Below are 12,628 nucleotides of genomic sequence, written 5' to 3'. Positions count from 1 at the left end.
TCTTTACCTCCCAGCCATCATCTCTCCAGCCCACTTGCTTCTCTGCCATTCTCTCCCCCTTCTTCCTTCTAGGTTGTCTTTCTAGCTTGTCCTAGACCAATTGAACATGGTAACATTTCTATTTTTTTTTTTTTATTTTTTATTTTTTGGTTTTTCGAGACAGGGTTTCTCTGCGTAGCTTTGCGCCTTTCCTGGAACTCACTTGGTAGCCCAGGCTGGCCTCGAACTCACAGAGATCCGCCTGGCTCTGCCTCCCAAGTGCTGGGATTAAAGGCATGCGCCACCACTGCCCGGCCCTAACATGGTAACATTTCTAATACTTTGTCTGTCTGCCTTGTCCCACCTGCACCCCCCACCCTCCACCCCGGAAAAAGTCCCTTCTTTAGGATACTTTTGAAATTACTAAAGAGCAATAATGCAGGATATGGTGGTGCACATCTTTAATTCCAGTGCTCTGGAGGCAGAGGCTTTTAGATCTCCGAGTTCAAGGCCAGCCTGATTTACATGGCAAGTCCCAGGACAGCCAAGTTTACATAGTGAGACCCTGTCTCAAAATAACCCCACCCAGAGGACAATGAGTCCGCCATAGACAAGGCAAATGTCCATGGCCCCATCTTTCCAGGGTTTTCCAGCACCATGCAGCCTGGGCCAATGCATGGTAGCATTTTCTCTGAGTCATGGTGAGGTATATTGCATGGGTCCATGTTTGTGACCTACTCAACATTTAATACATGCTGCAAATGCTTATTCTGTAGAAAGAGCTGTGAATGTGTTTTTGGATTCAGGGCATAACAAGGAACCTCTGCCTGTGTACTTTTTTTAGGCTTCCTACAGAGGAGAGGTGGGAAAAGAAATAATTCTACTCCAGGGAAATGCATAATTGAGAAGGTGTCTGCGTGCATAAGGAAGTACTCAGTGGCCTCTGTAAAGCTCTCCGCCCGACAGGGCCATTGTTTTCCTTTCTTTCCTTGGTGTTTGTGGAAGACCTGGGGTTGATGCTGCTCACGCTGGCCCCTGGGCAGCCCCGGCTGTGGACTTGAAACATCCAGCTTAGACAGCTGGGCATGGTGATGCCCATTTCTGCCGACAGTTCTAGGGAACTGAGGCAAGAGGTTCCAGGCCTTCCTGGGCTGTGAGAAAAACAAAAACATAACCCAGACCAAACAAAAAGAATCCCTATGCTCCCACTCTGCTAGTATAACAGAGACACTTGGCATGGACTGGGACTGGGTACAGCCTCCGTTTTCCTCTGCCTCTTCTGGAATTTTTATCCTTGCTAACTAACATAAGAGCAGAACAGGAGTATTGCAAGTATTGAGGATAGGTCAGGAAACCCAGTGGAAGGGGTGGGAAATAGTAACCTAGGCCTGTCAGCCCCTAGTCCCCACCGGCTGGCTTGGGATCCCAGGCATCTGTGTATCTGTTGTGGCTATGCCTGAGGCACGGTCTAGGGTATCATTTACACCTCTGTCCAGTCACCCAGGTCTTCATCTGGAACCTGTGGGAGACTGAGCAGGGAAGACATGCCCTGGCCCCTGTGGGTCTGGTTCTGAATCAGACAGGTCACACAAGAGGTGTGTATTGGGCATGGAGCCCACGTGGCTCAAGGACGCTGTGAAGAGAATTGTTCACACTGTCTTCATTGTAGTGCTAGGCAGTGGTATTGTCCACCGAGAGAGGTGTAGCCCAGATGTGACAGCTGTGGTGGGGAGAATGAAAGGCAGGTGGGGTGGATGGGAGCAGCCTCCCTCCTAATGAGAGACTTGGTTCTGCTAGTTAGTGGATTTAGAGGAAAAAGAACACTATGATTTGCAGGTTTCCTCCTAAGTCCAGATGGATCCCAGACAGTCCTGAGAGGAAGAGCTTATTTTATTTGCCTCCCTCCCCCATTTCTCTAAATAATTTAATCTTCAAAGCATGTTGCAGGTGTTAATTAACACTCATGGCTCTCCTGGGAAGGTAGGCAAGGGGGAACGCCTCCCCCATTAGTGAAGTCCAGGGAATAGACAGGTGCAGAGCCTGAGGTAAGCAAAGGTTTAGAGGCCTTCCTTCATGTTGATCCATTGGGAGCGCCATTCCTCTCCCCTTTTCTTACTGTCCTATGTTCCCAGTACAGAGAGAAAGCTGAGGCCAGGTAGTGGAGTCTTCTACAGGAAGCAATGGGAGAACTGCGGAGCATTGTGCAATTCACGGTCACTACGATATTTCAAATGTTATGCCTTTGATTTAATTCATTGACTTGCCTTTTAAAATACACGTATAAATGCATACACTGGGCGTCTTGTCAGAGCAAGGTGCTGCAAAGGGAATCACTTCTCGCAGACAAGCTAGCTGACATTCTTCAGGAGCATTACTAAATGGGAGCTTGGTCTTTGGAGTCCCACACTTATTCCAGCAGAAGCTGTTGTGTGGTTTGCTCCCCTGTAGGTGGTGGCTTCCAGGGTTGGCATGCTCCTGGAAATGTCTGAAAATGGATGCAATACAAACAGCACTATTGGATGTTGTGAATAGCTGAAGAGCTACCGAGTCCGGGGGTGAGGATTTCTAGGAGGTCCGCCCTGGGGGCTGCGAATAGCCCATCTTCAGTCCTGGTCTATGTCCAGGGATGGTGATGATGCCAGTTTGTTGTAACTCTTGTCAATACTGTGTTAGTACTGAATAATCTCCTGGAGTGGGTGCAGTGTGAGGGTACAGAGAAGAGCATCTTTTATGTGGCCAGGGTCTGCTGCTCCCTCTCAGGGCAGCACTTGGGCTCATCTTGTAGGAAGCTTTGCTGCAGCTGCTGATGGTGTTTCCCTTTGCTGCCGCAGGCTCTGAGAAACAGCTGTAGACCTCTGCCAGAGAGTCCTTCCTCTGAAGACGTCACCAGTGTGTGGAGCCTGCCGCACACCCACCCCCTGCCAAACCACGGCCTTTACCTGTGTCTTTCGGTGTTTCCCGTGCGACCCGTCCTGTGGGAGTGCCTCGTGGGCTGCCCCAGAGTTCGCCCCACGCTCAGCTGCACCAATGGTGAAGATGACAAGATCCAAGACTTTTCAGGCATACCTGCCCTCATGCCACCGGACCTACAGCTGCATTCACTGCAGAGCTCACTTGGCCAATCACGATGAACTCATTTCCAAGGTACTGGTTTCCCAGAAGGCCTTTCTTGCCTCCCAGTCAGGGGGCATTTCCTGTTCCTGGGGTCACAGACTTCTAAGCTCTCTCTTTCATACAGTCTGGAATATTTGCATGCTGTCTTTTATAAGGGGAGGGCTGACCCACAGGCTGTCCTTTCAATGGAGAATTAACTCTGAATCGCAGGGACAGAGTAGTGGATCAGTTTATTTTAGAAGTTAGATGTCAGCCCTGTTGGCGGCTTGCGGGCCTGGCAGCTCACACAGTTTTGGAGTCCATCAGGCCTCTGCACGTTAGGCAAGAACTCTGCCACGGAGCCACCCTCCGTCTCCGCGGTAGCAGCTTCACTGGCTGAGATGGGAGAGCCCCTAGCAAGCCCCGAGGGAAGGTGCCAGGCTTTATGAAAACTTGTCCTTTGGAGAGGAACGAAAGTGGCCTGTGGAAAAGCTGAGCCACTGGCCTGTAGGGACCTTTATACACAAAGTCATACAGGGTGACATGGTGACATTTGATCGTAGCTGAAGAACAAGTCCCTGTTTTCCCAGAGGTGCCTTGACAGCTGCTTCTGAAGTTGGGGCTGGGGGTTACTAATGAATAAACCCAGGTTCTCGATTGTGTAATACAGGAACTGAATACTTCAGGCCGCATTCTCAGGGGAGCTGTCTCCCTCCCAGTCCTGGATTCCCAGGGGAGGAGAAACAGGTTTTACTAGGCTAGATGACAAAGAAAAATCGTGGGAGAATTTCCCCCTTAATAGTATCTTTCCTGAGAAGCTAGCCTCCACACAACTAAGGGACAAACTTTCGCAGACCCAGACTAAGAAACATTAGCGATCCCGAACTGTTTATAAGAACTGGCGAAGGCACTCTTGCTTGCTTGCTTCTCCCTGGGTTTGGTAGTCTCAGCCCAAGATGGGTGATAGCTCCAGCCAGCAGCTACAAGAACATTCCTCTTCAGCTGGCTGGCCTGGCTGGCACATGAAGGCTGCCCAAACATCCAAGTCTGTGGTCATAGATTCTAAAATGAGGCCCCAGAACAGAATCTGTTGTGGGTCTCTTCCTGGCTGCTTAGTAACCTACAAGCTCCATACCTCCAGCCCCCAGGGCCCTGGCTGAACGGTCTCCCATTCCACACTCTTCTGCATTCCTGAACTGTGTTATTTACACTTAAGCCAGCCTTTAGCTATCTGCTCTATCCTCTTGTTGCAGATTTCTTGAGTTTTAGGGTAAACCCTTGACTGGAAATTTGGATGTGGGAGGCCATGTCCATGGGAGAACTAGCCAGTCTCCTGGCATGGAATGTGAGCCAAAAACCTTGTATTTGAGTTGGCGCTGTCTCCTTTCCACAACCTTTTTCTGTAGTCATTTCCAAAATAAGTGTTTCTATCTAGAGAAGCATCTATGGCATCCTTTTAACACAAGGAAGAAGTGTTTTGTGGTGTAAGAAGCCAGGGCTCCCATGCACTTGAGTGTCCTCTGTGTACTGCAACCTGACACTAAAAATGCTATTCCACCAGCCCTGGGACTCTTTATGGTGGGTGGATGGTCATGTTGTACCAGCGGGGAAGCTATTTCTGTCTGCGGGTACTCAGTAGCATTTCTTCACGAGGAGGTCTTGATTGGAGCTGGGCCTGAAAAGATGGATGGAAGTTGGACATGCAGAGATGGTAATGGTTTTCGAGGTTACCTCTGCTGTATTGAGTCAAGTGTTCAGGGCCTTCAGTGGCCTGCCACATCCTTGGTTTTTTTTTTTTAGTTACCTGCAGGACACAAGCAGCCATCCATGGATATGAAGGTGGGGTCTCTCAAGCCTCTGCTGACAACCCCCCCCCCCTTTTATCCCCTCTCATGCACCCTTCCGCGTCCTTCTGTTGTGTCCCTAGATCAGAATTCGACCCATGGCAAAAACTCAGTGAATGATCAAATAAATGGACAGATGGGGCCCTGGGAGAAGATGAGGCTGGGGGGTGGGGGTGGGGAAAAGCTTCGTTGGCTTCATGTCCTCCTTCCTACCCACCCCTTCTGGGGCAGGAAGGCTCACAAGTCCAGGCCAAAGTCAGCACAGGCTTTGATTTCATTGGCTCCAGCCAGTGCACAGATGGGGTGCATTAGGGCTGGATGATTCCAAGAGTTGGGTGAAATGCCTGGCTGGGGAAAGAGTGAGGAAACTGTACTGGGACTGTACAAAAGACTCCTTTATTCCCCTCTGCAGCCGCCCCCAGCATTAAATAATCTATACATTCTTATGCACGTCTGCCTAATGGAAAGATCATTGCCTCGTCCCCCTCCTTGGAAAAATGAGCCTTTTCTTTTCATGTCCCCCCCTCCTCCGTTTAAGAAAGTTCAAGGAGATAATGTGGCTCCTGTTCTCCCTCTTGACTTAATCTCCTGTATGGTTTCAGAGTCTGCCCAGTAGGAGTTGAGAGCCGGGCAGCAGACAGCAGGCGTGGGGGGTGGGGTGGGGGTGCAGCAGAGCAATTAAAATGAGGCTTTGTGCTTGAAATGGGGTCTTTAGTCGGAGAGCTGGACCTTTGGTGGTGGTGGTGGGGGTTTGCAAAATAAAAGTGAGTCTGCCTTTATTGTGGCTCAAGAGATGCAAAGGTCTAGAGAATGGAGTGTGTGCCTAGGAAGAAGGAGACTTCAGGCGCCCTTCCTGCTGGCCGCGTGGCTAAGCCGTCAGGGACATGCAGCATTGTAAAGTTAGAGTGCGTTGATTCTGGTGGTGGAAAGCTCTGTCCTTCCCCGCCCCCTTGCCATACCCAGGAGGGAAGTCGCCGGCAACCAGCTGCCCAACCTCTGAGTCTCCTTTCTTACTCATGAAATGGGCAAAGGTGTATTGGCCGTGTGAGTGGAGTCTGAAGTGTGAAGGCTGGTGTAACAATGGACCGTCCACAGAAGTGGCTCCTGAACAAACAAACTCACTTCTCACACTTCTGGAGGCCGGAAAACCCCAGATTTGGAAATCTGGCAAACTCAAGTGTCACAAGGTTTACTTTTCAGTTCACAGATGGCTTCTTGTTGCTGTGTGGCCTTCCATAGTGGGAGGGGCAAAGGATCTTTCTCCGGCCTGTTTCTTTCTTCATTCTGGTATTTTGTGTATGTGTTTGGAGGAAGTCTTACTAAGCTGTTGCCTGGCATTGTCTTTTCACTGCTGGGCTGAAGAAGTCTTGCTTTGTCCTCCCGGGTGTACAGGGCACGAGCCACCATGCTTGGCTTGTTCTGGCCCCTTTATACTGACAATAATCAGGGCTCCGCCCTTGTGGCCTAGTGATTTCCTAATAGCCATATATCCCATCTATTTCAGTCCAATGGGGTGGGGAGTGGACATTCAGACCATAACAAGGGGCAGGTAACCAGCACTTAGTGTGTGCCTACCTCACTGGGTTGCCACACAGCTCAGATGAGATCAGGGATGCATGGGTGGATTGTAAACAGCAAAGATCTTTGCAGTATAAAGTATAAAGTCTCTTTACATCCAAAATGTAAAGCAGAGAGTAGGTTGGAGGGGTATTCTGCCTCATAGCCATGAGTTTTCCATTAAGACCTGGTGCATAGGCCTTGGATGGATAGAAGGGACAGTGGATAGCCTAATGTGTCTATAGGAAGTCACACAGCCCTTGGTCTGTGGGAGGGGAGAACTTTGAATTGATAATAGAGCTATCTAGGGAATGTGCTGAGGCGTCCTGCAGTCTCCCCCTTAGAGGGTGTTGTGGTCTGCATGCTGGGGTGTTTGTCTGCAGAGGTATTTTGAGTTGGCATGAGGAATTGCCCGCACTGTTACTTCTTAATGTTGTCAGCTCTAGCATAAAAATACTTCAGTTCTCAAATAACAATGGTTTCCACCAGATCAGTGAGTCCGTCTGCCTTAACCTCCCAAGCAGTCGAGATCTACAGGGCCCTGCCACCAAGTCCAGCTTCACAGAGCTTTTGTCCAGAGGCCCTCGCTTGCTCTCTTCCTGCCAACCCTCAAAGAACAGCAGGGCGTTTGAGAACTTGGGACTTCATTCCAAGACTTGATCCTTATCGGAAGGGCGTTGGGGGAGGCTGTTGGGTGGGTGTCCCAGGCAGGTGGAAGGAAGAAGTATTTTGCTCACCACCCAACCTGCTTGTTACTATTTGGTCAGATCTGTGGGTCTGGTTATTTTCTGGAGACAGGTGCTCCAGGACTGCAGACTGGCTAGTCTTGGTGAGGAAACACCTCAGGGTGTGGCAGGGACCAGCCTTAGGTCACAGCGCTCTGAACCAGCGATCTCTTTCTCAGCCTGGGCCATGTTCTGTGCAAGGAGCCCTGAGCTGACTGGCCTTCTGGCTCCCGACAATCCTGAGGCTGGGAACTCAGGAGGCAGGTTTTGTTCCTTGTCGGGTTCCTTGGGCTGGCTCTGGTGGCATTTGGGCACTCTGTTCCTGCTAGGAGATTAGAGGTAGCACTGCTTTGAGCAGAGGAGCAGGGGGGCCGTATGTGCAGAAGCTGTATTGATCTGGTGGCTGCTAAGGGCTAAGCTGGCCTTCGTGTCCTACCTGTGCCTTTGAGCCCTAGGGTTCTACACCTGGGGTTCCCAGCAAGACTCTTTGACCTCTCACTCCAGCGCAGTGGCTTAAAGGTTGCGGACATGGTGGGGTGCTAAGGTGGTGGTACAAAGATCTCTCTCGTCCTGCTGACAGTCCTGTCAGGCAGAACTTTGTTTCTCCTAGTTTCTGCTGCCCACCATCTTGTCCTTGTGGTTTGTAGCGAGGGTGCACAGCTTTAATCCCAGCACTTGGAAAGTAGAGGCAGGCGGATCTCTGAGTCCAAGGCCAGCCTGGTGTATGGAGTGAGTTCCAGGACAGCCAGGGCTACCCAGAGAAACACTGTCTCGAAACAAAAACAGCAAATACTCTGAAGCAGTGTTTCTCAAACTTCCTAATGCTGTGACCCTTTATAATACAGTTCCTCATGCTGTGGTGGCTCCCAACCATAAAATTATTTCATTGCTACTTCATAACTGATTTTGCCAATGTTATGAATCATAAATATCTGATATGCAGGATATCTGATATCTGACCCCCATGAAAGGGTTGTTTGACCCCCCCCCAGGGGGTCACATCCCACAGGTTGAGAATTGCTTTTGTAAAGTATTAAGGAAGGTCCTGGGCTGAGGATGCAGCTCAGTTGGTAGAGCGCTTGCCTAGCACACAGGAAGCCCGAAGCGGGATCCCCAGAACCACAGAAATACGGCGGTCTGTGCATGTAAGTCCAGCACTAGGGGTTGGAGACAGAAGGACCAGGACGTCAGAAGTCACCTTTGGCTACATAGGTTGAAGCCAGCCTGAACTACATGAAACCCTGTCTCAAAAGGGAAGAAAAATTACACGAAGAATGTAGGAGTAGACAAAATGCCTGCACATCCTTTTCCTTAGGTAAACCCGAAGCAAAGTGGACACTGGGGCGTGAGAGCGGCGCCCATGCTTCCCCGAGAAGCGCAGGAACTCCTAAGGAACAGGTCCATTTATCAGGGCTCTCATTAACTAGCCCGTGAGCTTCTGGCTTGCAAACTGTGTTGAACTCCCAATTTGAGGGTGTGTGTTTACCTGAATGTATGTGTATCACATGTGTGTTCCATGTCTGAGGAAGGTGCTGGCATTGGGCTCTGGTCCTTTGCAAGGCTAACCAATGCTCTTAACGGCTAAGCCTTCACTCTAGCCTCTTGCAAATTTTTTTTTTAATCCAATGGATGTATGCGCTATTGTTTTTTTTTTAATTGAAATAAAATTAGTATTTCTATTTTGACAATGGGGAGAAAACAAGATTGAAGCTTAATCTATAAATATCTATCAGAGAAGTTTTTAGCATACTGGGGCTCTGGTTCTACCCGGTAAATAGAGGGCTCTTAGATTTAGGAGGTTGAACCATCACTGTGTAGCCTAGTTGGGAGTCTTGTGCCTTTGAGTCTTTTTCTTTTTCTTTTAAGTTCGCTCTCCCTCCCTCTCTTTCCCTCCCCCCTTTCCCTCTGTGTGTGTGTGTGTGTGTCTGTCTGTCTGTCTGTCTATATGTATATCTCTGTGCATCTAAGCCTGTGATTTTGTGTGGGGCCAGCAGTCAGTCCTCATTGTTGCCCCTCAGCTGTTGCCCACTTTGTCTCTTACTGGCCTTGACCTCAATAATTAGGCTTGGCTGGCTGGCTGCCTGACCAGCTGACCCGGGAACCCCAGGAATCTCCCTGTCTGTTGTCTCCCAGTGCTGGAATTACAAGTGCGTACACCTAGCTTTTCTTCTCACACCCAGCTTTTTACATGTATTGTGAGATTCAGACTCGGGTCCCCATGCTTAGGATATCTAGGTCCATATCTCCTTAGCAGCAACATTTGTGAGCTATACCCAAAGCTTATTCCAAAGTAGTTTTAACCAGTTAGGCTTTGTAAAGGGAATTACACTTCCAACCAGAAATTATTTCCTTCATTTCAAGTTTTGCTCTGCAAAAGCCCTGTCTCCTCCAAATGAGTATTAGCTCATTCATACTTCTCCATAGCTGTCTGCTGACCACCTAAGAAGGGGTGTGTGTGTGTGTGTGTGTGTGTGTGTGTGTGTGTGTGTGTGTGTGTGTGAGAGAGAGAGAGAGAGAGAGAGAGAGAGAGAGAGAGAGAGAGAGAGAGAGAGAGAGAGAGATGGGGGGGGGTAAAAGTGAGCTGAGTAGGAAAATCTCAGAACCAAGTGACTTGGTTGGATTTCAGCACTTGGTAAAAGCTGTTTGGAACCGTAAACATTGTACCTTATGGTGAGCTCAGGGTGAGATGAGCCCACGGAAGAGGCTGATCCTGTCATGACAGTGGGGACTGAGACAGTTATCACCAGTGTGGGGACACCTGTGTCCCATTAGCCTGTGTGTTACTTGAGATGATTATGATGTCATGCTATCTCTACATAGTTCTTCAAGATGACAGATTTCCTATTAGTAAAATATTAGCACAAGGCAGGCTTTCACTAGGGAGTCCCAATCTAGGGTCTGTGGACTGACTAAAAGAATCCCTGAAATTGTGTGTGTAATTATATACAGGTGTGTATTTCTGAGGAAGATAACTGTCCATCAGGTATTTGAAGTTGTTGATTGAACAAGAAACCAGCTAAATCCCTACCTGCATAGAGAGTGAGGTTCTGTGCATACTTGAAAGACGTGCCCACGAACCAGGTGTGGTGGCACTTGCCTGGCAATCCCAGCACTTAAGAAAGGAGAATGCCACCCACTGTGCTCAGACGCATGTAGAAATGGGCGGGAGGGGCAGTGTGAACAGGGGCCGTGGAGCAAGCATGCAGGAGAAGCCCTTCTTCTGGGTTAGTAAGTGTGTGGGAACAGATTGAAGGAGTAGGTTGGAGCCAGGTTGTTGGAAGTTCAGGCTTCATGCTGTTGGCAGTTTGATGTTCCTGAAGACTAGCTATGTCGTGCTGTGGCCAGCTTTGGTGATGCGTGTTGCTATCGTGTGGAAGATGAGCTGCTGGGGGGGGGGGTGGCCTGAAGTGGCCACTTGAGTATGTCCTCTGCTGCACTGCTGTGGTCTGAATGTTCTGGAAACTGCATGGTAATTGAGGACCCACTGTGGACTGCTGCTTGGCAGAAAATGTACCGTCCGTGGTTGAAACAATGAACCCCTGCACTTTTTGGCCTGAACAGGGGAATCAGTTCCAGTTCTTAAGTCTTCAGCGGAGCGTCATGGTTGCGCCCTGGGAAAGTGAATGGTCTGGCACATGTCCTGCTGCTCACTGGTCTGTTATCCAGGAGGTTTTGGGGGACCAGGACTGATAATCATCTTTGTGTGTGGACTACAGGGAGCTGGAACACAAATCTGCTCAAATGGGAGATTTTCTGTGTGGGTATTTTAAATAAACACCAAAAAGAGATGTTGACTTGACCAAATGAAGCATGTCCTACAAGCCTGCTCTGTGGATTACAAATAAATGCCTGCCAGATTTTACCTGAAGACATTTGGACACTTAGTGAGGTCGCAGGTACTTATAAACTAGTGTTTCCACCCAAAATAAACTGGGATACACACACACACACACACACACACACACACGTATATATATGTATATTTTGGAGACAGGGTCTTGCTCTGTAGCCCAGGCTAGCCTAGAAATCCCTTGCAGTTACTCTCCTGCTTCAGCCTCAAGTGCATGCAGGTAGGTGTAAACTAACACTCCTGGTAAGAAACTTTATCAGGAGTATTGATGTTGGGGAACAAGACTTAGCTGTAGGACCACTCTTCTCTTGTAATTTTGTTTTAGCCCAGGCTCTCCCTGTGGCCACTGCTGGTGTGGCTGCTGTCCACTGTTTCTTGTACAGTTTGTTCAGTGATATTCCATTTCCTTTACTGGACCCCTCCCTACTTACAGACAGTCTTGCTAGTTCCTCAGTGTTGCCTTAGCCTGCCTGGTGCTAGGATCGGAGGGGTGGAATCCTAGACCCAGCCTGAGTAAGTAATACTTCTTTAAACACTCATCGAGGTGCTAGGGATGAGGAGGAGAAACCAGCATGATTCCTGTAGTGAGAGCCAGAGATCTTAGTAGGTGAGATGTGGAATGTAAGGCTCTCTGCAGAGGGCAGAAGAATGTTGCAGAGGAGACTGGTCTGGGCACCTTTCTAAAAAAAGGACTGAAAATCCCCATCGCCATCGCCGCCGCTTACTCTGTTGTGTGTGTCAGACTCTCCAGATCCGTCGTCCCTCCCTTAATTTACGACACCTCTTCTAGGTAGGTACCCCTCCCAGGTAGGCATCAGTGGCTTGTCCAAGGCCAAGGTTACAGAGAAGTCAGATAGATAGGCCAATCTGGATCTGCCCAGCTCTTTTCACCACACCCTGTCTGTGTGGCATTGGCTGACCTATGATTGTGTGGAAGTATCGGTGGTAGATACTTCCTCTGTTGCTGACATAGCCCGTGTCTGGGGAGTCTCTCTTGTTTCTCCACTTAATTTCCACACATTGGAGTGGTGGGGGTGGACCCTGGAATGGAACTGAGGGCCTCACCCATGCGAGGCAGGCATCTTGCTACTACTTGGAATCTCTGGGACTCTACCCATTCTCGAAGAGCACCTAAGGAGCTTTCCCAGGAGCCCTTACAGCCCTGCCTGTAAGATTCTGTCCCTACTTTGTCCCTGCTTTGAATTGTTTTAGACCTGCCTGGGTTTTACATCACACCCCAACCTCAGATGCTCACTATGGCCCCGGCAGGCTGGATCTTCCCTTCTCAGCCTCAGTTGCTGGGATAAAGGGTCCTCACCACCACACCCAGCTGGTACGCTTTTTATATAGAATTACCTTGTTTCCTAAGGAGGTTCTAAACGCCCTCGGAATTTTAGAACCAAGTGCCTTTGAACCTGAGCCTTCTCATTTTATGGATTGGGAAGCCAAGGCCCAGAGAGAAATGGAGGACCTTTGGATTTTTTATTCCCTGCCCACCACTTACTGCCCATAACAAGTGCTTATAAGTGCTGGGTGTAACCCCTGCAGCCGGGGAAATGAAGGTGTCAGCCTGTGATCTT

The 12,628-nt window shown here is 49.3% G+C and overlaps 1 protein-coding gene across 2 annotated transcripts in view; it reads left to right on the top strand.

Annotated features, from left to right (window-relative positions):
- Ypel2 (yippee like 2) overlaps nucleotides 1–12,628 on the top strand; it is a 59,184-nt gene that overhangs the window by 20,649 nt on the left and 25,907 nt on the right. For both annotated transcript variants that reach the window (XM_016001753.3, XM_042282540.2), the window contains exon 2: nucleotides 2,811–3,123. In XM_016001753.3, the coding sequence (XP_015857239.1) occupies nucleotides 3,007–3,123 (117 nt within the window). In that variant the 5' untranslated portion in view covers nucleotides 2,811–3,006. The remainder of the gene's footprint in view (nucleotides 1–2,810; nucleotides 3,124–12,628) is intronic.

Source organism: Peromyscus maniculatus, chromosome 8 (assembly GCF_049852395.1).
Source record: "Peromyscus maniculatus bairdii isolate BWxNUB_F1_BW_parent chromosome 8, HU_Pman_BW_mat_3.1, whole genome shotgun sequence".
Classification (NCBI taxonomy): Eukaryota; Metazoa; Chordata; class Mammalia; order Rodentia; family Cricetidae; genus Peromyscus; species Peromyscus maniculatus.
Note: the sequence above shows the minus strand (reverse complement) of the source record. Positions and strands in the feature narration are given on the sequence as shown.